Genomic DNA, 24,399 nt, shown 5'->3' with positions numbered 1-24,399 from the left:
ACAAGACGTTAAAAATGGGTTCAGAGCTTGATGAGTCAACCTGACCCAGCTAGGAAATAGCAGAAAATATGTAGTTATTGGCAATTAATTTCACTAATTTATAAATAAGATTTGCATAAACAATAATTGAGACCTGAGAGTTAATATATAATATTGAAACAACATGAAATTTAAAATTTTAGTTCGATTTTTTATTCATTTCAGTTCGGTTCGGTTCAGTTTTTTGTTTTAAAAATTTCAGTTATTTCGGTTCGGTTTGGTTTTTATCAGAAAAAACCAAAAAAATCGAACCGAACCGATTAGTGATAATAATATATTTTTTTCAATAATATAGAGAAATTAAATCATATTAATATTAAAATATTATAATTAAATTTTAAAATATTAAAAATAAAGCATTAAAATAAAAAATTTATTAAAAATCAAAATCAATCAAACCGAACCGAATTGAATCGAATCAGACCGATTCGATTTGATTTCTAATCAAAATCGATTCGGTTTGATTTTCATAAATACTAAAATTTTAATTTTTGGTTTATTAGTTCAGTTCGATTTTGAACCGAACTGACCGAATGCTCACCTATTGTTAAGTCCTATTTTAAATAATAAAGACTTATATTTACAATTTGTTTATTTTTTTTATTATTACATCTACTGTGTTGAAATTGAGACATCACACTTTTGAGATAATTTTGATATATTAAAATAAAATTCGTTAATTTCCTTTTTATTTGAAAAAAAAATTAGAAATTCACCATATGACTATAACATTTGTCTTTTTTTAATATCTAGAAACACTAATTATCAAAAGATACCTATTCCCACTAATAATAAATCGATTCGATTTGATTTTTATAAGTACTAAAATTTTAGTTTTTGGTTTATTCGGTTCAGTTCGATTTTAAACCGAACTGACCGAATGCTCACCTATTCAAGTCCTATTTTAAATAATGAAGACTTGATATTTACAATTTGTTTATTTTTTTTATTATTACATCTGCTGTGTTGAAATTGAGACATCATACTTTTGAGATAATTTTGATATATTAAAATAAAATTCGTTAATTTCTTTTTTTTTTTTAAAAAATAGAAATTCACCATATGACTATAACATTTGTCTTTTTTTTAATATTTAGAAACACTAATTATCAAAAGATACCTAATCATAATTCTCCTGAAAATGATCCGATCTCCTTCCTTGGACCAAATACATTAATCTGTTACTAAAAAATTAATTAAATTATGACAATAATCGTAATCATTCTGATAATTAATTTTAATAATATTAAAATATGACTAGGCTTAGAGGTTAAAACTTAAAACATCAAGAAAAGAAAATTGTTGAGGTGGAATAATTATCATGTGGAGAGATAGTAGTTGAGAGTTGGGAGATACAGCTCCCAAGCCCACATCATCAAAAATATTGTAAATTTTAATTAGAGATTAATTTGCTAAGCACAAACAAACATAACAGAAACAGTAAGTGTGAGAGTGAATCATATTTAAATTATATGAATAATTTAATTATAAAAATAGTTAGATAATATTAAATATAAAAATAATTAAAAAGATTGTATAATTAAATTTTTATTAAATTTAAAATAACTATTAAATAATTATTTTATTTATACCTTTATTTATTTATAATTTTTTATTATATATTATTTAACAATTTATAAAATTTAAATTTAAATTCATTAAACATAATCCTATAATTTTGATAATATAAATTATAGGATTATATTAAAAATATATAAAATATATTGAGATTATATAATATAATTATAATATTATTATATTAATTCTTTAGTATGGTTTCGATTTAATTTGATTTTTGTTCGAATTTGATGTAATTTTTAATTAAAAATTATAATTATAATTAAATAATTAAATAAATTTAATTAAGTACGATTTGGTTTCTAAACATTAATTTTTTTAAATTTTGACACAATTTGGTATTGGAACCCTCTCAAAAAAAAATCTCGCACAGCCGTAGTAGCTAATGTGTAATGTAATTTCTCCCTCCAGACCCGATGCCCTTCAAAATGGTGCGATTTCAAAGGTCACTGGCGCCTACTTTCAGGTGTGAATAAAAGAGGTTCCCTGGCGCTCTTCTTCCACTGGTGTGTTGTTTCCCAACGATTTGATTGAAAACTAGTTTATAGCAATTTCTTTATTGCAGAGCGGAGTAATACAATCGAATTCGAAACTATGGATTCTTTAGCAAGTTGCCCCTTTTGTCATGTAACCCTCCCTCAATCACAACTCCAAAGGTCTGTTAATTCTTATCATTGTCATTATTATTTCTTGATCTTTGATTTACTTATACTAATGGCGGCATTGCCGGCCGGTTCCGTAGGCATGCCAACAGCCATTTTGAGGAGGCGGACAATGAGCAATTTACCGAGGACATGGAATTGGCTCAAGAACTTGCCTCTGCATCCTCGTCTTCTACTCGTTTTTCTGAGGAAAACATGGATGAGAGAGTGTCTTGCTTGATTGCTATGCAGGTTAGAAGCTCCTTTTATCATGTCAAAGTAGAATTTGGTGGTGGGTTGATGGCCTTGCTGCGCAGGCGTTTGGAATTAGATACCAATAATGCTTCTACTTCTGCTGTCTTTCTGTCTGGCTATATTGATCATTTTCAGAGCTTGCCCTCTGAGGATGTTGGTTGGGGTTGTGGATGGCGTAACATCCAAATGCTTAGTTCTCACTTGCTTTCCCTTAGAGAAGATGCCAGACAGATTTTGTTTGGTGGCTCTGGTTTCGTCCCTGATATCCCTTATCTCCAAAGATGGCTTGAAATTGCTTGGGAAAGGGGATTTGATGCCTTGGGTGCTCATCAGTTTAATCATTCTGTTTATGGGTCTAAAAAGTGGATTGGTGCTACTGAATGTGCTGCCCTTTTCCGTTCTTTTGGTTTTCGGGCTAGGATTGTTGATTTTGGTCCTAAAGAATTGGAATCTAGTTTTCTCTCTGTTCCTGGTGCTCATGTTGGCTCCCAGGTGGTGACAGCAAGTGCCAGAATCAAAAGAAAAGCCTTTCAGGTTTATGGGCCCATGGACAGATATCTGGTTGGTAGAAATAATGATTTCTCACCACCAGATTTTGACAATGGTGTGAACTCTACAAGTCACTTGGCTGGAGGAAGCAATCAAACTGCGGCAAGTAAATTTTCAAGGAACAATGAAGGTCATCAGGTTCTCGTTGATTGGGCGTGGAATTATTTTTCTCAAGGCCGTAGCTCAAGAGCACATGCCCACCGTTGTCATGTTACCATCACCGACAGAACGTGAGTAGTGTAAATTAGCATAGGTGCATTGTTCACTAGTCACTCATAGCTGCCTACTCTTTAACACTAATTATCAGGTTTGGAATAGCACAGCTGCATTGCTTCTGGATATGATTTAAATTGTTAAGAGTATTTATGAGCAGGCCCTTGTACTTTCAACATGATGGACACTCAAGAACCATTGTTGGGATTGAAGTCAGACATCAAGAGAATGGCAAACTGCAATTCAATCTCTTGATTTTGGACCCTGGTCATGTAAGTATCAACGCTTGGCCTTCTCTGCATTATTAATGAATACTATTCACAAAGAGCTCTAAAGTGCTTGAAGCTTTAGCTGTTCCTGCTTTTCTCTTATTATAGTTTATAAAAATTGAAAATACCAATCCTACCCTTCTTTCTTTATATATTTTGTATGTTATATTTTGATATGATTTAATGTAATCCCAATATGCAACTATACTAGACCGCATTTCAGCTGCTTGAGAATTTGAAATACATGTTTCTTTTAAATAGAAAGGTTTGTAAATGTTGATAACTATCTAGTTGTTCGTGTCATTTTTTTTTAGATTTTAAATGTTGATAATATTGATCACTATCTAGTTGTTCAATGGCAAATGGAGCACCACTTGTAAACTCATTATGCTCCAGATTTTTCTTCTGCATCCATCTTTTTGTTGAAGTGCAAAGCTCAATAATATGGCAGCATAGACTTTCTCCTCCAATTAGACTTCCTTCTCCAATTACTGATGCTTTGTTGTGACTTGAAACGAAATTTAGCAATGATGCTAATATTTTGTTCAATTGAGGCAGTTGAGAGATGCTGGAAGCACACTAGCCTTGAACCTATTCTTTCACCCCCCCTCCCCCCCACCGATAAACTCCAAAATTGTAACATCTGACTTGCTGTTGATGGAAGAAGCTGATCACGTGTGCATATAATTGCAAGCACCAACCAGAAAATGAGAACAAGTCTAATGCAGGAAATTTCAGCAAATAATAAAAAATTTCCATGAGCATAAAATTGCCTTGTTAGAGATAAATATGACTCAGTAACTATAAAATTGAAAACTCAGTTCGAAACAACATTAATTCCTCCTATTCTGCCTCCATATCTCGTTGGGTATAATCTAGAGTTCACAATCCATGAAATAATATCCATTCCAGCTGCATAAATAATTATATGGAACCAAGGTGTATAGTAGCTATAAATCCAAATTTTCTTGAGCAGTCCACTGCAACATTCTAGATTCTGCATGACATGTGCTTTTAGTGGCCTTGGTGGAATCCAAGCAAGCTATAGGATGGAATTTGCTTGCTGCATTAGCACATAAAAAGCAATCTGTTTTCAAACTGAATATATAGCTTCATTTTGATGGATCTGAGAGCATTAAAAATTTGGAGAAGGAAGTATTAGCACCCAAGTATGTAGTCTCAATCACACTCACTTTAGAGTCACAGTTAGGAAAATGGGAAGTTTGTCTCATGATTTGTTTGGTGGAAGGTAAATGTAATTTTGAAGAAGAAGAAGAAGGAGAAGAAGGTGATAAATGAATGGTTTCTAAAACGCTTGAGATATATGTGGAGGCTTGGAGTGTGGCCTTTTGAAATGTTGAGGGCTAATGGAATCAAATTCAACCCTAGTCTAGCATTGTTTGTGATTGTCGTCCACAATAATTTCTCAAAAAAAAAAAAAAATGAAATAAGGATCTTACCTGTGTATCTTGCACTGTCTTGGAGATAGATCGTGTCTCAAACTTTGTTACCAAGCCCATCTGATGATCGTTAACTATTTGATCATTAGTGCCATCAAAATGTTGTATAATCTCTGAGTTGAATAGCTCCCTAGAGAGGCAAGGGTGTTGATACCGAAGCTCATGGAACCAATTGAGAGGGGCTTCCTCCAAGCAAGTCGACATAAAATAGATCTTCTTACTTTCACTAGTGCCCTGTTTGCAAAGTGTCTCCACCCAAGTGAGCGAACCTTTTAGATCTATTCCATTAAATTTTGGCGGTTCCACTGTTTTAGGGTAATGGTTGGAGCGACAAATAAATTGCCGAATCTTGCAAGGGATGCATCATCAGCAGACTCTAGATGAGGAATTGAATTGCATCTTGCCATTATCAACAATCTTTTGACCTTGCAAGAATGAAGTAACTAAATGCTCCAATTTGCTGAATCTTTGGACTATCTCCTACTGATGGGTAGCCATGGCCTTCAAAATTTCGAAGTTCCTCTCTATCTTTTTCTATTCTACTTTCCATTATGGACCAACTTCTTAAGCTCCGGCAAGTCAGATCATTTGATAGAGTAAGGAACAAGATAAATAAGATTTTAATAGAAATTGTAATGGAGATTTATGATTTGTATTAATAAAAATCTCAAACTCAACAATACAATCTCAGAAATGCTACTCAACAAAGAAAAAAAAAAGAAATGGTTGACAAGCAATCCTCAGGAGCTAATTCCTGTGCTAACCCAGTAATACAAGATTGCCCTAGCACAGTGTTGAAATTAGAGAAATTAAGTGGCTGCCTTCCTTTCTCTGAATGATGCTTATTTATAGATGAAGAATGCTTTTCTTCCCATGTGACATGAATTCCGAGATTCTCTCCTACAACTCTCCCTTTTCTGCTTATCAATTCTAACTGTGCAATTCTAGAATTTTCCTCAACTGTTACTACAAAGACTTCCCCTCCTATTTTCTTCTTCCATAGCTTCCTATAATATACTCTCAATGACTTTGGGCCTTGCTCCATTTGTCCTGGGCTTCTAGATCCATTCCTACCACTAGATAAGATAAAATGCTATTCTGCTGGGCTCATTTCCTCCCTATGCCAACAAAAGATTGATTCCAAAGTTTTTTTGACAGTTGTCAATGTCTTGCTTATAATGCTTTAAGCTTTACTATAGTCTAGATATTTTAGTAACTTTCTTTTTGAATTTTTATTGGTACAAGGTTTTATTATATCCTAGTGGGGCTTACTTCTAGGACAAGGTTTTATGATCATACTATAATGGGGCAGCTTATCATTAGCACATGCTATTTTTTGCTCTAATGGAGCTTGATATTCCACCTTGTAGTTTTTGTTCTTATCTGCTCAAATCTTAACTTGTGTATCTGGGCAAATTTTAATGATCATAAGGTGATATTTAGGTGAATATATCCATATTTTTAAATAAGTATTAGACTCTCCACTGTAACATGCTATGACATTTAGATGGACATTTTTTAAGCAGCAGGTTAGAGTTGCATGTTTGATTTTCATTTCCTTGAAACTAGTATACAATTTGCAATATGTCAAGGCCATGATTCCCATTCTCGGAACCTAGTTTCAGCACTTGTTCATGATTTGCTATTATAAACTGGAACGGTCTCAACCCCAAAGTATATTAGTTATATTGTGAATGTTGAAAACAAAACGGACAGCTTTGGAAACTTTAATACACGTTTGATTTAGAACGGAAAATTGATATCTAAAACTGAAACTAGATATCCAACAGCAGAAAATAAATATATAAAATTAGTGCAAAAATGATCAGAAAACAGAGTATCACAAATACTAATAAGAAACTAAAGTTTCTGTAAAATATGCAGCAACAAAATAAAGTTATAAATAGCTGGATCTTAGATTAACAAATACATCTCAAAGACATGGAATTATCATGACAGAGAAAAGATGGAGAAAAAACAAATATTAAATTTCATTAAAGACAGAGTGTAATACAAATACCTTTTTTATTTCCTTTTCTTTCTCATATTTTAGGAACTCTCTATAGAAAATATCTCATTCTCTCTCACTTTCTTATTTTATAGCTGCAACGTCCTTTAATAGGCAAAGGAAAGTCTTTACAAAGTCAATAAATGCCCATATGACTATAATTCTTGTTTTACACCCAAAGATCATTATTTAATTTTTTAACATCACTTCCAATTAGAAGATTTTCTTCATTTTAATTCAGCACATGCTAAAAATAATAAAAATCTCATCAACTGCTTGATGAGATTTTTATTAGAGCTGAATACACATATTGATTCTTGCACTCTCCATATAGCTTTCAATAAGAACTTCACAAAGATCATTAGTTTATAGACATACTGGTTCCTTCAAGTAACTCTGAGCCTTTTGTTGACATAATATTCTCTTTAAGAAACTTTCAACTTTTTATGGACGTGTAGGTCCTTCAAATAAGATTTTTTTTTTCAGTAGTTTAAAGACAAATGATGGTCTGAAATATCAATTTAAAGACGTGATTTTATGAGTTATCAATTTAAAGACATGCTTTTAAACATCAGTGCATGGACATGTAGGCCTCCTCACAAATTTCAAAAATCCTTCCAAACAAAGCTATAAAAAACCAGCCTTTCAAAGCCCTTTAAACTTTGAAAGTAGACAAAAAACCAATCTTTCAAACCTCGAACAAACGTTTCAAAGCTTTTGATCTTTGAAAGCAGTTAAAAGATAAATCTTTCAAACCTCCTAAAACTTTGCAAATAGATAAAGAACAAGCCTTCCAAAGCATTTTTAATGTTTGAAAATAGAAATATCAACCTCTCATCACTTTTCAAGTTAGAAAGTAGATGAAAATGGAGGAAAATAAAAAAGTTTGAAAAACAGCCACAAAAGCTTTGAAACATGCCTCTTAAAAATCATTTGGGTTTTAATACCACTGTTGAAACCAAAACAGAAAGCTTTGGAAGCTTTAATATGATGTTGGACTTAGAACATAAAATAAATATCTGAAATTGAAAATAGATATTAGAAAACAGAAAATAGATATTTAAAACTAGTACAAGAACAACTAGAAAATAGAGTATCACAAACACCAACTAGAAACTAAAGTTTCTGTAAAATATGCAGCGAGGAAACCAAAATAAAATCAATTGAATCTTATATTAATAAACACATCTCAAAAATACGAGACTATCATGACAAAAGAGAAAAGATGAAAAAGACAAATATCTAACTTCATTAAAAATAGAGTAATACAAAGCTTTTTTTCTTTTCTTTTTCATTTTTCAGGAACTCTTTATAGAAAATATCTCATTCTCTCTCACTCTTGTTTTACAACTGCAACATCCTTTTTATAGGCAAAGTAAAGCCTTTACAAAGTCGACAAATACCCATATATAGGTATGGCTATATTTTTTCTCTTAGACACAAAGATCTTTTTTATCTAATTTTTCACATCACTGTACATGATGACTATAACACAAGCTCATTAAGAGAGAACTTGTAATTCTCTAGAATTGAGTACTCAATAACTTTTAGCAAATTAATCATATTTCCTTTATTGACTCAACTGAACTTATATACAAAGAGGGAAGAGATAATCTCTTCCTATAAGCAAGAAAAGTTATTAACACGATTAAAACATTGAGAGATCACCCTCCTATAATTAAGGAAAGTGGAAGAACAAAGCAAAACACCAATAACACCACTAACAACACTATTAACACTAACAGCACTATTAACACATAGGAGATAACATTACTAGCAAGTGGGATATCATGGGCAAATGGTGCTAGTTTTTTAACTGCATTAGTGACTTGTTTGGCATGCATCCCCTTTTTTTTTCATGAGTAAATCTCTTGTAAATCTGGATAGGATTGCTAACGAAAGGTTTAAATGTTAAAAACATTTGGCCTTCTTGAATATTTTTACTCCTGAAGAACTCCTTGCTGAATTCGAGCAAAGCTTGATGAATAGGTTTAGATATTGAAAACTTATTTTGACTCCTCAAAGACTTTTGGAGATAGGTGGATTACTTGTGACAATGACACCCTCTTATAAGAAGTATTGGTCATCACTATTGAGGAATAAGTTTCATGTTCCAGGCTCTTCTGTTTCATGGAAAATATTTTTTAGGAAAATATTTGAACTCCTTACTTCAGGCTTCTCTTTTTAGCACCTTTGAAATCTCTTTGTTATCCTGAATTTCTCTTACTTCACTGGCATTGAACTCCTTGATTACTGCTCTGATTTAGGCTTTTTTTCTTTTGTATAAGTTAACATGGAAATTTGTTACAAAATATTGGTTTTTATTCCAAGTGTTTGTTAGCTAGGATGCTGAGAGCCTGAGGGAAAAGGCACTTCTTTGTTTCTCAGTCATATACTAAAATGATTTGGTTTGTCTATGCTTCCTTTCCTTTTTCCCCTTTGGAGAATGATGTTTGTCATTCCCAACTTTTTGTATTTGATTCTGCTTTTCTGGATCTAACATTAGCTAAAACTGTAAAATGTATCACTGCTTCACTTATTCATTCATTAATCAGTACTTTTGACCTGAAAAAGTGGTGAATACCAGCCGTTCATATTTTACATACCATTTTTGCTTGATTGTTGTGATTTACAGTGGGTTCAAAGGTGTAACAGCTGAAGTTGCATTTTGCAATGATTTGATTGGAATAGGAAAAAAAATGGTGACCTATCTATATGAAATTTTCAAGATGGTTTAGATATAATATTTTTGTGATTTGTGAACATCCAGTATGCTTATTGGATTTTTTTTGTAATATAAATATAGAGAACAGCAGCTCTAGAAAAATCCCTGAAAGAAAATACCGGATGGAAGAAGCTAATAAAAAGAGGAGTTCATACATTGAAAAAGCCTCAGTACCAGGTTATGCCTCTGTCAAATTATTTCCTTTTGACCCCACAGTATTATTTGATGAGAAGATTTGACATTGTGTCCTTTTCAGCTATGTTATATTGATCCTGGAGTGGCAAGCGGGGTTGAGATGGAGAAGCTCAAGTCAATCGATAGTGCCTTTATTGAATTGTAGAAAAAAATTTTTTTTGCTCTTATGTTCTTTTTGGTTCTTTTCTTTTCATGCTGAAAATGGGTGCTTACCCATTTATATACCATTAAAGAGAAGGGTACTGTAGCTTGTAATGTGTATCTTAATGTTTGTACATCTTAAAGCAAACTTGTACGGCTGAAATGATTATACTAACTTTCTCGCAAGTTCTGAAGCTGGTATAACCTTGAATATATGCCTTCAGACACTTGTGTCAGGGTCGAATGAGAACCTATCTCGGCAATCTGACCTTTGTCCATAACAACTATAATATCCGAGTTTTTTATGGTGGAAAGCCTGTGAGCAACTGTAATCTGTGTTGTTCTGTACAGGGAGCTCTCGTAGCTGTTCAGATTTATTGATTCTAGGGCACTCACTACAGATCTTTCAGACTCAGCATCAAGGGCACTTGTTGCTTCATCCAGGAGCAAGATTGCTGGTTTCTTTAGTAGAGTCCTAGCAATGGCTATGCGTTGCTTTTGTCCACCTGAAAGTTGGCAGCCTTTCTCTCCAACAACTGTGTTGTATCCATCAGGCAAATTACTTATAAACTCATCAATGTTTGCTTCCCTTGATACCTTAACAATTTCTGCTTCAGAAGCCGCCTCATTCCCGTATGCAATGTTGTCTCTAATTGAAGAACTAAAAAGAAGCGGCTCCTGTTGCACCAACCCTATTTGTGCCCTCAACATTTTCAGATTATATTCTTTGACGTTCTTCCCATCAATTAGCACCCTTCCTGCTTTGGGATCGTAGAATCTAAGCAAAAGAGCCAAAACTGAGGACTTTCCAGCTCCACTTGGTCCAACAAGGGCCACCTTTGATCCAGCTTCAATTTGCAAACTGAAGTTGTTGAGAACAGTTACATCTGGCCTTAGTGGGTAGTTAAATTTGACATTCTGAAATTCTACACTGCCCATTATCCTCTCAAGATGTGAACATTTGGGTGAATCTGGTTCAATTTCAGTTTCCCTGTCAAGGGTTTCAAATGCTGGAGTTAACACACTAATGGCAGAAAAGACAGTAGGGATCAGTGTCCATAATTCTGTGATTGAAGGTACTGTGAGAGAGAAAATCTGGTATGCTCTTATGCCATTTTCGAAGCTTGCTTGATGTGCTTTGACTAAATGTGTAGTGTACCACAGAGCAACAGCATGTGCAATATTCCATAAACAAAGGGAGACACCTTGAATGAGTCCATACTTGATGCTCTTGCTCCTGCTCTTCTTTATTGGTTTTTCTAGGGATGTTTTGGCTTTGCTAAGGATGTGCTCTTCATGGCAAAAAGATGCAATGGTTCTTATATTGGCTGCAGACTCAGAAGCAAGTGCCACAAGCTTGTAATGTGCTGCAGCAGAATCACCTGAAAATCCTTTGGCAGACTTGGCTTGAATCAGTCCACCTATGAAATGGCAAGGCATGACTGCCCAAGCTACCAAACCCATTCTCCAGTCAACAACCATGCTAACAATAGTTGCAATTAGTATCGAGGAAATGCATTGGACAATAACAGACATGCGGTCTGCAATTATCATTTTGACCATGGAGGTGTCATGAATGATCCGTGAGGTAAGGGAACCAACACTGTTCTCAGGTTTCTCGAACCATGCTAGTTCATTGCACAGTACTCCTGCAAAAATAGGTATTAGTGTGCACTCTGATAGGTTGATCATTCAGTTGAATGAAAGTTCATGCATTTCACGGTTTATAGGATACAACAGCTTATATCCTCAAAAGAAAACATTAGGCCATGATCCATACACTGATGAGTAATTGATACCTGAATATAATGCTTGTCTGAGGTTTGTCATGGCCTTCTCTCCAACCACTCCAAAGAAGTAATGCTGCAAGGTGTGAGTGAACAATGACAGCAATCCTATTAGAGCAAAGATGATGGAATACCATCCAACTTTCTTTTTTGCATCTGGATGGTAGTATGCTACCCCTACTGTTATAATGAAAAATCCAAAAATAGGCTTCGAGATGCCAGAGAAAGCAGCTGCAAAGGAGCCTATGGCAGTTTTCAAAATTTCTTTCTTTTGCAAGCCAAACCATATTCTGAGAAAAATAGCCGACTTTGTTCTGTCATTCTGTTCCTCTTGCTTTGGAGACTGGCTCAGATAGATGCTGCAGTCGTCAAGTTTTTCCGGATTTTCAATTTCTTCAAGTGCAACTTGCTGCTTTGTACTCTCCTGTTCTTCAGATGCGGCACTTCTGTCATTCAATACAATTGAATAAGTCAAAATTTTTCTGTTTATTGAATCGTGTGCTGAAGAAATAAAGAAATAGGGAATTAAAGTGTATATGAACCTTGAATCACCAACTGTGCTGATATTCTGCATGCTAAATAAGTGACTATAGAATTTGCTGGTCTCTAGCAAGCTGCTGTGTGTTCCCGTCTCTGTAACTTGTCCATTCTCTACAACTACAATCATATCTGCATTAACAATAGTTGACAACCTGTGTGCAATCAAGATGACCGTCCTCCCCTGCATAGCCCTCTCAAGGGCATCCTGAACCAGCTTCTCTGATTCTGAATCTAGTGCACTTGTAGCCTCATCAAGCAAAAGAATCGGGGGATCTTTGAGAATGGCTCTTGCTATGGCAATTCTCTGCTTTTGTCCTCCTGATAACTGGACTCCCCTTTCGCCTACCTGGTTCTCATGTCAACAAGAAAAGACTATCTTGAGTATAATTGATCTTACATCTGAGAGGTAAAAAGAGAAACTGAGAGATCTTTCTGTTTTTTTTTTTTTGTGTTTTCTCTATCCTTTCTTAGCTTTATAACTCACATCAACTAATGCTGAAGAGAATTCAGGTGACCAATTGCATTCTTTAATCATAGTTTCACTTAATACACTACATTTTCTTGATTAAACAGAAAGGAAGTTTGATTGCATGGCTGAAAGGAATGCAGCTTACATGAATGAGATATCAGAAAAAACTAACAGTAGCATATTTATTTATACATCTGCACTGAATCATAGACAAACTTAGATACTCTCGACTCTTTCTAAACAATTGAACAGATGAGAAGTTTAGGAGTTTTTAACCTTTTTTATGATTTCACAGTACTCTGTTCTATGTTCTCTTTTTATTTATTATGTCATGATTTTAAATGCCTAATACGATTAAACTAGATGGATGATAGTATGCGCTAACTAGGATTGGTTTTATTAGTTTGCGACATAGTTGAGCACTTCAAATAGTGGTGTCTGATGAGTAAATTGAGATTGAAGCAAGTAAATCACCTCTGTTAAGTACTGATTTGGAAGCTGGGAAATGAAGGAGTGTGCATTTGCCATCAGAGCTGCATCTTGGATCTGTTGATCATCAGCATTCATGTTTCCTACTTTCAAGTTATCCTTGATGTTACCAGCAAAAAGCGACGGTTCCTGGGAAACTGCTCCTAAGTTCCTTCGAAGAAATTTCAAATCAAGATCAATGATGTTGTGTTTATCAATGAGAATCCGCCCTGGAGTTCAGCACATTTTATTAGCTCACCAAAGATTCAATATAGTTGTGGGTAATCTGTTGCTTGTATTTTTATATGCACGTATTTATTAGGGATGGATATGCATAAAGTGGCCATTTGCAAGAGCTACATAGACTTGTGCACTACTTGTGCTCACATGCGTTTGAACAAAATGCTTCAACATAAAAAGAGAGGGGAAGGAGTAACGGACCTTTCAAGGGATCGTAGAATCTTTCAACTAGGGAAATAATAGTACTCTTTCCACACCCACTGCTACCCACTAATGCCACCGTTTTACCAGCAGGGATTGACAATGAGAAGCCCTTAAGGATCAAATTTTCCGGACGAGATGGGTATGCAAAGTGTACTTCACATATGTCAATGTTTCCTTCAACTTTATCCAGTTTCTTCCCTGTTGAATTGTGGCTTATGAGTGACTTCCTCTGAATCACCTGGAAAACTTCTGTACCTGCTGCTTTTGCCTGGTTGAAAATTTGCATGTCTGGAGCAGCATAAGTGAGCGATCTGCATTGATGTCGAGAAACAACTGTTAATTATTTCTTTACGCCTGGCATCATATCATGAAGAGTGTCAATACTTACATGGCTCCAAAGAGAATGCACATAATTGCAGCTATGACATCTCCTCCAGTTGACTTCTTGTTGCTGACTACAATGGCTCCAATCCATATGATCAGTGCCCAAGAAGTAAATGTCACCGTTTGAAACATTCCTGTTCCAACTCCCTTTATCAATGCTTCCCCTTTGCTGAGAGAAATCTGCTTGGACATACACTCTGAAAAAGACTTGATTGCACGGCTTTCTCCGACAAATGCAAAAACTGTCTTGATTTGAGATATCGTCTGTGTGATATGAGCAGCAGAAGCAATATACGTCAATTTAAGGAACTTTCTGGAAAATTAGATGAGCTTAAAGGCTTAAGATATGTGAGATATTGCAGTTGCCTGACTTGTTACGTACCTGTTCAACCAGGGCTGTTGCTTCAGAGAGGTAAACCATTTTAGCTGCTGAAATAGTGATCATTTTCTTGGTGTAGGTGGCACCAATCACAAGAATCATGGGAAGGACTAACAGGGTTAGCAGTGACACTTCCCAAGAGCATATGGCTGCAATCAAGATTCCAGAGAAGAAGGTAGCAAAGCTTGACAGAAAATGGCCCAACTGCAACTAAGAAATCAGGTTAGCACTTAAATACATACTAGTTCTTTTCTTCTTCAGAAGAAGAAAGAAAGAGAGAGATTGATCAAAATAACCTTTTCTCCTATTGCATCTTGTATAATACTCATGTGATTGGTGACTCCAGTGATGATTTTTCCGCTTGTTAAATCAGTATCAAAAGCTCCAATTTCCTGATTGAGCATTGCTTCCAGGAATGCTAATCTTATCCGTGCTAATTGTCTTTCACTTGCGTACATCCAGCATCCAATCTCTGAAATTTCCAAATTTGCGTAAGGTTGCCATTTCTTTTTCTTCACTACCACTAAAAGAACTGAGATGTGATATATGTTAAACATTGGGGGTGTAAATGAATCAAATCTCATAGAGTTTGGAAAAGTTTAATTTTGGCTGGTAAAATTTTTTCGAGCTTGAATCCAACTTCAGTTTGACTTGTTTTAAACTCGAGTCGAATATCAATAAATTTAAGTTTGGTTTGTTTGGTAAATGAGGCAAAAACAAGTCGAGCTTTTATTAAGTCAATTCTTCAATAGCTCACAAATACCGCTCAATTATAATCTTAATGAGTTTAAATTCAAAAATAATAAGTTTAAAACTAAATAATTTTAGTTAAACAAGCATATTTATGATGCAATTTATAAATTTATAAATAGAGAGCTTTCAAATCTTAACTAGTTAAATATTTCTAAATTTGAGTTTAACTTGTTTATTAAACGAATTCAAAAATTAGGCTCGATTTTGACTCATTTTGAAAACAATTTAAGGCAAATTAAGTGAGTCTTGAATATCACAAACAATATGGTATATTTTTAGTTAAATAAAATAAAAGAAAAAGAGTCATGCATATAATGTTAAGAGAAAAGTACTATTTAGACCATTTAATTTAATAAAACTAATTATTGGCTATTCTATCTTAAAAACACGTTTATTAATCTCTATTTTTTCTATCTGTTAACCAGGTAGTTCTTTCCATAAATTGTAATAATTAAATATTTATTATTTTAAAATTATAAAAATTAAATGGTACAAGGATTGAATAATTGGGATTATGAAATTACTTGGACTGAATAATTACATTTTGAAATTATAGAGATCAATAAAAGACAACGGTGATATATGAGGCAATTGAAATTCATTTATGGTATTTACAGGGATGCACTTCATATGAGGCTGAATCCTACGTCAGAAAAGGCAAAGGACATCCTGTACGGAAGTTGCCAAGACCTTAATGGAGTTGCTGTGGTGAAGAACTACCATTGAAACATAGGAAGATTAACCTTTTTGTTTGGTAGAAATGATTTTGTTAAAAATGAATTCATCTGATATTTTGAAAAATCATGTAAATTATATATAAATGTATAATGAAAATTTTTTAAATTATAAAAAAATTAATTAAATTAAAATTTTGAGAAATTTTTAATTTAAAATAAGGGTAAAAGATGTCATTTTCTCGAGTATTTTTGGATCATTACTGTCCACATTACATCAGCCTAATCTCACCTTTGGAATTGCATCACATCACATGTCAATCTTCTTGTCGGTATTATATTAACAGTCTCTTAATCTCAATTTCAATTTAAGCTAAAATAAATATAAAATTTTCAAATCATATTAAAATTGACAAAAACAAAAACAAAAACAAAAACAAAAAAAAAGCTAAAATTGACAATAAGGTTTGGATTTTCTAGACGATTAATCCTATTTGAAATTATACTGTATAGACTAAAATCTTTATTGAAGAAGCTTGTATGTTGTTCATATCCTTTCCAATATTGAACTATGAGTTTCTGTTGCGTGCTTCTTCACTGTTGACTAGAGATTTTGCTTATATACCCTCTTTATCAGCAATTTACGCTTCTGAATTTATTAATTTAATTAAAAAAATTTTAAAAATAAAATAAAACTGACCGTTAATAATAATATATTATTTTTAATAATATAAATAAATTAAATCATAATTTAAATTAAAATATTTTAATTAAATTTTAAAATATTAAAAATAAAGTGTATAAAATAAAATTTTTATTAAAAAATTAACTCAAATTAAACTGAATTAAACTGATTCAATTCGATTTGATTTTTATCTAAAATCGATTCGATTTAAATTTTATAAATATTAAAATTTTAAATTTCAGTTTAATTTTGAATCAAATTAACAGAATGATCATTTCTAATTATATATATATAAATATTTTTTGATGATTTTTTTAATTATTATTAAATTTTTAAATTTTTAAAAATTTTTTAATTTATCTTATTTTAATATAACTCAATTAAAATATTTTTATATTTTATTAAACTAAACTTTTTAATCATTCTATTAAAAAAACAATTAATCCATTTATTTTAGTATCAATCAAAAGAATTAAATAGTATAAATATTTAAAATTATAAATATTAAATAATATATATAATTATAATTATAAAAATTAAATAATATAAACAATTTAAGACAGTTAATAATTTTTTTAATAAAATAATTAAAGAATTAAATTTTATAAAATATATAATGTTTAGTTAAATAATTTTAAAATAAAAATAAATTAATTAATTTCATAATAATTTAGTAACTTAATAATTATTTTTTTTTCTATACGCTACCGAGAAATGAAACTTAAATTTGAGTAAATTATATTTATTTTTTAACTGTCGAGTCAAATCAGACTAGATAAGGTTGAAGCTTTTAATGCTACTCATTGTCGGAAAGAATGGGATACCGGTGAAATTTCCATTAAGAGGACAGGAATAGAATGGAGAGAAACAAAAGAGAGAAGGGCATTTTAGTCATTGAAAGTTTTCACATTCTTTGGACCAACAAGACTAATAGTAATTTCTTTTAATGGACAGAAGAACTTTCAATCTTTACAGAACTAAAGCTTAACAATAAATATTTTAATTTTTAAAATATATACTTTACGAAAAAAACTTGCACAGAAATTGTTCTAAAAAAATATTTTTCAAAAAAATAATTTATTTTAAATCTTCAATTATAAATTAAAAATAAAAAATATTAATAAATTTATATATAATAATATTAATAAAATTATCAAAATATAAAAAAATAATTTATTCTTTAAAAATATGAAGTTATTTTTTAAAAATAATTTAAATTTTTTATTAAAAAGATATTTTGTGGTTTACTAATTTTTTTTTTAGTGTTACAAATCTTAGAAAATAAGATTTTTTTTTTTGAAACAAACAGAAATTAAATCATAATAAGTAATGATATCCAGAGAAAAAATTAGTAATTTTTTTGTTTAATTATATTTATTTTGAATATACAAGATTGATTGCTTCAAAATTTATAAGCAATAAGTATGATTAATTTTAATAATAAAGAATATTTTTTAAATATATTAAAATGATAATTTTAAATTGGGAGTATTTCTTTTGTTATTTATACTACCTACAAGAATTTAAACTAGAATATTTTAATATAAATCTCAAATTTTTGTATATTATTAATTTAAGATATTGAAAGAAAATTTCATTAATAAATTAATTATTTTTCCAGTAAAAATTGAATTACATAGATTTTCAACTCTCTTCTATATAATAATTTCTCTAATTGCATTGAATTCATTATATCAATTATAATATTTTATTTTTTATTTTTTTAAAAAATAAAAAATAGAATGTCAGATCTCTTAAATTTATTCGGATTAATTACCATCGATCGAACTAAATCTGTGGAACAATTATGAAATTTATAACTATTGAACATGGAGAAATTAAAGTAAAATGAATAAGGTACCTAGTATTCCGGCCGGAAAGGTGGCGAAAGCCATGTACCACACGTATGGAATAACCTGAAAAAAAATGGTTAAGAGCATAATCTCATGCAAGTTTTCTTTCAAGGCAGCACAAATTCATGTGAACTTGGAATAAGCATCACCTTATCAAGAGCCTTAACCATGGCATGATCGTCGTTCACATTATTCCCAAAAGCATCAAGGGCTTTCCCTAGCAATAAGTACCCGACAGGTTGAGCCATACCATGCACAATAGAACCCAAAGTCCCCAATGCCATGAGTGCCCAATCCAATGCATCAGCGTAACTCAAGAGCTTGAGGAATGGCAGAGGTTGGTTATTTCCCATTTCCTTCTTCTCATCATCCTCCACTACATCACTCTTGTTCACAATGAACTGACCTTTGGGTTGAGGAATCACTTTCTCCATTGATATTTGCAGGAACAGTAGGGCTAGTAGTTGAAGATGAAGCTGATGTGTAGTACAAGTAGCAGGCTTATATAATGGTAGTATAATAAGAGGATTAAGGAATATTATGGGTATATGGTATGGGTATATGCTTTGGATGATGAAATCAAAAGAGTGAAATTTTGTACTTGGTGGCATCGATTCTTTCTAACCAGTATCTGGTTCATGTCTGAAGTGAGGTGCAGTTGACAAGGCCTGCTTCCCCAGATAAAAACAATGCGCAACGCTCCATATATCCGCATTGTATCTGCTTGTGCCTATCGACTTTTTAATATGTTTGTGATGAGTAAGAAGCGTGCTTTTTTATCTTTTTGTTATTTTATTTTATTTTTTAGGAAAAAGATAACATAGATAACAAGACAAATGTCCTAATAGATTTATATGAAATATATTTAATTTATGCACAATTTTAACCTAGACCGGTTCACTATAAACCCTTGAATAAAAGTTTAAGGTATTGTGACTTACTCTAGTAAAAATATTTAAGATGATGTGCAAAGAAAATAAGAAAAGATTTTAGTGTTTAGTTTGTAGAGATTTTCATCGAACAAGTATGTAGAGTATTTTAATTTTATAAATAAAATACACATCTATATTATGAAATTCGTAATATAATTTAGGTAAATACATGTGATTACATTAGAATTAATGACACAAATGATGATTCTAATGTATTATATATGCTTGAACATAGACCGTAATTCATATATTTAAATTCATGTATCAGATAATTTAGTAATTTATAATTTTATTGATATCAAAAGAATAATAGTTATTTTCTAGTCTTTAATATATTATAAAATTTATGTTAACTTAAAATTATTTTGGGAATTTTTTTAATAAAACTCTTGAATTTTAATAATATGATTATACGTCTGTGTGATTTGTAGTATTAGAAAGTTGATATGTCAAATTTTTTAATAAAATATATTATAAAATTTATATTAACTTAAAATTATTTCGGGAATTCTTTTAATAAAACTCTTGAATTTTAATAATATGATCATACGTATGTGTAATTAGAAAGTTGATATGTCAAATTTTCTAATGATATAATATGTGCTTAATTGTATTGAGAAATAAGAGAGATGTGACAATTTATATTTGAGAAGATTTTCAAAATTCTACCTTTAAAGAATGCTCATATATAATATTTAAAAAGATTAGTGAGAGCTACCTTATAAATATAATAGATATTTATTAATGAGACATGATAAATTAGCAAATTAACATTTGCTTAAATTATTTATTGGCTTACTGGAATCAATACTTCCCTAGACAGTGCCGAAGCCCCCTTCTTGCTCACCCTTCAAGTAATTCAACCCAATGGCAAATGGAGTCCTTATGGACGGTAAAGATAGATAGGCCCATATAACCATTACCGCTCCAAAACCTATTATTTAATTTCATAATTCTAAATAGCAATCTAAAGAGATTTAGAGATGGTATAAAACCTCATTCCCTGTATATCACCTCTAAAGCTCTCATGAATAAAATATAATTTAGGGTCAGTATTTTAGGAGAGACCCAATAAAACCTAAACACCTCTGCAGAAAAAAAGAAAAGGGAAAAGACAATCCATACTCAAATTGTTTCAAGAAGAAAACCAACTTATTTTTATATTGAGCATCCTTGATACTAACAAGAGAAGGAGAAGAAAATAATATGATTCTCCCAGAAGGATGAGGGGCCCTAATGTAATAAGAATTAATAGCAAATAGCTCTCTAGGGATAGTCCGACGAAGGTAACTGGAAGTGACATTAGAAGGTAACCTTTTGATTAAGGGAAACTCAATGGAGCCATAATAAAAAGAGAGCGTACCCTAAGTAGAGGATCTCATAAAAGAAGGATGAAGAAGGAAAGGAGCGCTAAAGAAGAGAGAAATTGGACAAAAGCCAAAGTAAGTTATAGCAGCAGGGAGAGAGCTTCTATAATCGCAGAATCCAAATGCCTTAAATGAATACTCCTTAAAAATCTCAACGCAGTTGCTCAATTCCCTTGGATAATTATTACTTGTATTTATGGCGTCTTTTTAAAGGCTCGGATGGTGAACGGGCGCTTCTCGGAGCAAACATGCAGTGGACAAATGTTAATTTAATGAAATTAATTCCATCTTTCAAAAATAATTCTCAAAAAAATATTTAATAACATATAAAATATAAATCTCTTTAAAATTAAGACATGTATATCAAGTCTCTTAATTACGACTCAAGAGACTCATTAACCTTGATGGGGCTCTCCTTATAAACCACCTTCCAAGGATTATAAATACCTCAGATTTTAGAGCTCTCGTCAAATGAGTATTCAATTTTCAACTTCTAGCATCCATACAAGGTCTTAAATGTGCATAATAGGACAATTTTGATATAATCTGTGTGTCAGCGATGGCATGGTCAGAGTCGATGAAGCATTAATGAGCCACATGAAAAGGCTCACAAAAAATGCAATGTTCTTTCTGAAAGGATATATTAATGCGTATATAGCTACGAATATATATAAAGGACATATTACATACGTGTACAATCATGAACATATATACCCCTACTACACAAAAGAAAGCATAATCTTCTTTTATCTTTTAAAGCTCAATTTCAAAATCTTACTCTCCAAAATATATTATTAAGCTCTATTACTATCCCCATTTATTACTCTCATCACTGAGCTAAATTTATTTATTTCTCAAGAATTCTATTAGCCTTGCCAAGTGTCATAATCCTGTCCTTTGAATCTCAACCTCATCATATATAATACGGTATTAAAATTAAATTTAATGATTAATATTATAATAAAATATAAATAAATTTAGGTGATTAGTATATAATATATTAAAATTTTTTATTTAAAGTATATTTGTTAAGAATATGCAGAGAATTCAATTATTTCTTGCCATATTTTAATACTTATTAAACCTATCCAAGTATAAGGTCGGTTTTTTTTAAGGCAAACACAATAATTAACCCCTCTTGCCTCATTCACTACATAAATCTTTTATTTTTATATTAAATATAATACACTTAATATAAAATCAACGATATAATATTAAATTTAATAATTATTTATTTAAATATTTATATTATAATTTGTATTTAATATCAAATTAATAATATAATATTAAATGCAATAATTTTTTATTTAAATATTTATATTATATTTTATATTTAATATAAAATTAATAATATAATACTAAATTTAATAATTATTTATTTAAATATTTATATTATATTTTATATTTAATATAAAATTAATAATATAATACTAAATTTAATAATTATTTATTTAAATATTTATATTATATTTTATATAAAATTAATTAAAGTATATATAATAATTATATAAATTTATATATAAATAGTCTATTCAGATGAGAGGGAATTTATATTTAAATTACATAATTTTAATTAAATCAATATAATTTTACTATTAATATTGATAGATATTTTTATATAAAATTTATTAATATATTATTATTAATTATTTATATATTATTATTTATTTTTATTAAATATATATTTATATTAAATTACTTTATATTATAATAAAAAATGTTATACATATAATATATATATATATATAATATTATATAAAATAAATATATTAATATAAATATAATCCATTTAAATTATATAATTATATATATATATTATATTTAAATTTTATTAATAAAATTATATTAATTTATATAAAATATGAAAATAACTTGATTGTTTTACGGACCGTAGAGACAAAACAGCTAATAGATTTGAACCTGCCAGCTAATAGATATTACATTTATAATTAGCAAAATAAATTATCAGCAATTCTTTTTTTTTTTTTTTTTAAGTTTTTCCTTAAATATAATGATGATAGCATTATAATATAATTTTGTTAATGATTCTGTCCACTTGCCAAATCCGGCTTACATGTGAAACCACAAAGCCGTTTACTAGGGGAAAAATTACATCTCCCACAAACAAATGCTATTGCCCATGAAGTCTTAAGCATTTCATAATAAAATTATATTACTTAATAAGATAGAATTTAAATTTACATAAAAGTAAGTAAATAATTAAATAAAAATTTTAAGTAATGTTAAAGTTTACAATATTTTTATATAAAAAATAAAAAAAATAATAAAAAGTCAAACCCATCAAATCGAACTAAATTAAATCAGTTTAATTCAATTTAATTTCTTTTCAAAATCGATTCAATTCGATTTTCAAAATACTAAAATTTTAATTTTTAATTTATTTAATTTAAATTGATTTTAAATTAAATTGATTAAATATTTATATAAAATAAAATTAAAGTAATAAATATTTTTAAAATAAAAATTAAAAATTGAGAGGATAGAATTCGATAATTTTTAAATTTATTCAAATGTATCAGATTTAATATGTGAGTATAGTTTTTTTTATTATTATCTAGCCCGTTTTTCATTTATATATATAATACAATTATTGATAAAGTCAGACACCTACATTGATGACGCTCGTAACTCTTACGAAACAATTTGAAGGTCACGTGGTATTATTTTATTTTGGTTGTTATGGAATATTATCTTGCAATCACATGTTCTTCTATAGTTGAATTTTATATTTAATTATATATGGAGAATTAATCAAAACACTCATATATATTAAAATAAAAAGTATTAAAATGATAATTTTACCAAACACTTAATTATTTAAATATTAAAAAAAATTATTTAAATCTGATTGATCATAAATTTAAGATAAATATTAATATATAAGTAAATTCCTGTATTTTTAAAAAAATTTTCTTAATCAATAAAATAATATTTCCGTCTATTTCTGCCATTAAAAATATAGCAAAAGATCAAATTACCTATTTATTTTCCTTCTCCTAAATCGATTCTTTCTCCTCTTCTTCTTCTTTGATTCTTCTTCTTTTTTTTTCTTCTTTAATTCTTCTTCAATTTTTCTTTTTATTCTTCTGTTTTAAGGAGGCGGAGTTGATGATTTTCTTCTTCTTCTTTTTCTTTTTTTATTCTTCTTTTTCTTTTTTTATTCTTCTCCTTCATCATCATCTTTTTCTTTGAGAGATATTATTTTGTTAACGGAAAGAAACGATAAAAACGTTTTAATAAATATGAAAAAAAGATAAAGATATTTTAATAGATATGAAAAAATATAAGTACGTTTCTTTCTTCTCTTTTTCTTCTTTGATTCTTTTTTTTTCTTTTTTAATTCTTCTTCAATTTTTCTTTTTATTCTTTTTTTTAAGGAGTTCTTCTTTTTTTTATTATTCTTCATTTTTTGTTTTCTTATTCTTCTCCTTCATTATTATCTTTTTATTCGAGAGAGACTATTTTGTTGACGAAAAAAAACGATAAAAACGTTTTAATAGATATAAAAAAAGATAAAAATATTTTAATAGATATAAAAAAATATAAGTACGTTTTAATAAATTTCTGAAA

General features: G+C 30.2%; 2 protein-coding genes across 4 annotated transcripts; one reads left to right on the top strand and one right to left on the bottom strand.

The window, feature by feature from the left end:
* Positions 1-1,959: 1,959 nt before the first annotated feature.
* LOC110614277 (zinc finger-containing ubiquitin peptidase 1) lies at positions 1,960-10,267 on the top strand. Of its 2 annotated transcripts, XM_021755777.2 has the most exons (6): positions 1,960-2,083; positions 2,183-2,273; positions 2,360-3,292; positions 3,436-3,547; positions 9,819-9,914; positions 9,994-10,267. In XM_021755777.2, exons 2-6 carry the CDS (start codon positions 2,212-2,214, stop codon positions 10,075-10,077), a joined length of 1,287 nt encoding a protein of 428 aa, XP_021611469.1. In that variant the 5' UTR covers positions 1,960-2,083; positions 2,183-2,211; the 3' UTR covers positions 10,078-10,267. The 2 variants fall into 2 exon arrangements, with proteins under 2 accessions (XP_021611469.1, XP_043812878.1); XM_043956943.1 differs by having other exon boundaries at positions 1,984-2,273.
* On the bottom strand, positions 10,058-18,979 carry LOC110614278 (ABC transporter B family member 19). Of its 2 annotated transcripts, XM_043956942.1 has the most exons (10): positions 18,659-18,979; positions 18,518-18,572; positions 14,841-15,016; positions 14,548-14,748; positions 14,170-14,429; positions 13,779-14,092; positions 13,344-13,567; positions 12,403-12,746; positions 11,873-12,306; positions 10,058-11,722 (listed from the first exon to the last, which is right to left on the bottom strand). In XM_043956942.1, the coding sequence occupies exons 1-10, from the start codon at positions 18,941-18,943 to the stop codon at positions 10,245-10,247; spliced, it is 3,771 nt and encodes a 1,256-aa protein (XP_043812877.1). In that variant the 5' UTR covers positions 18,944-18,979; the 3' UTR covers positions 10,058-10,244. The 2 variants fall into 2 exon arrangements, with proteins under 2 accessions (XP_043812877.1, XP_021611471.2); XM_021755779.2 differs by having other exon boundaries at positions 11,873-12,746.
* Between the last annotated feature and the right edge of the window lie 5,420 nt (positions 18,980-24,399).

The sequence above is a fragment of the Manihot esculenta genome, chromosome 5, assembly GCF_001659605.2.
Source record: "Manihot esculenta cultivar AM560-2 chromosome 5, M.esculenta_v8, whole genome shotgun sequence".
Lineage (NCBI taxonomy): Eukaryota > Viridiplantae > Streptophyta > Magnoliopsida > Malpighiales > Euphorbiaceae > Manihot > Manihot esculenta.
The sequence above is the reverse complement of the archived record's forward strand: the minus strand, read 5'-3'. Positions and strand labels throughout refer to the sequence as shown.

What these genes read in the sequence shown, in the direction of transcription:
- LOC110614277 (XM_021755777.2), top strand. Translation starts at nt 2,212, where the DNA reads ATGGATTCTTTAGCAAGTTGCCCCTTTTGTCATGTAACCCTCCCTCAA. An exon ending in CCTCAATCACAACTCCAAAG is followed by an intron (nt 2,274 to 2,359) that starts GTCTGTTAATTC and finishes CCGGTTCCGTAG; the next exon opens with GCATGCCAACAGCCATTTTG. An exon ending in TGAAAAAGCCTCAGTACCAG is followed by an intron (nt 9,915 to 9,993) that starts GTTATGCCTCTG and finishes TGTCCTTTTCAG; the next exon opens with CTATGTTATATTGATCCTGG.
- LOC110614278 (XM_021755779.2), bottom strand. Translation starts at nt 18,943, where the DNA reads ATGGAGAAAGTGATTCCTCAACCCAAAGGTCAGTTCATTGTGAACAAG. An exon ending in AAGATGCAATAGGAGAAAAG is followed by an intron (nt 14,749 to 14,840) that starts GTTATTTTGATC and finishes TCTTAGTTGCAG; the next exon opens with TTGGGCCATTTTCTGTCAAG. An exon ending in CAAATCAGTACTTAACAGAG is followed by an intron (nt 12,747 to 13,343) that starts GTGATTTACTTG and finishes CATGAGAACCAG; the next exon opens with GTAGGCGAAAGGGGAGTCCA.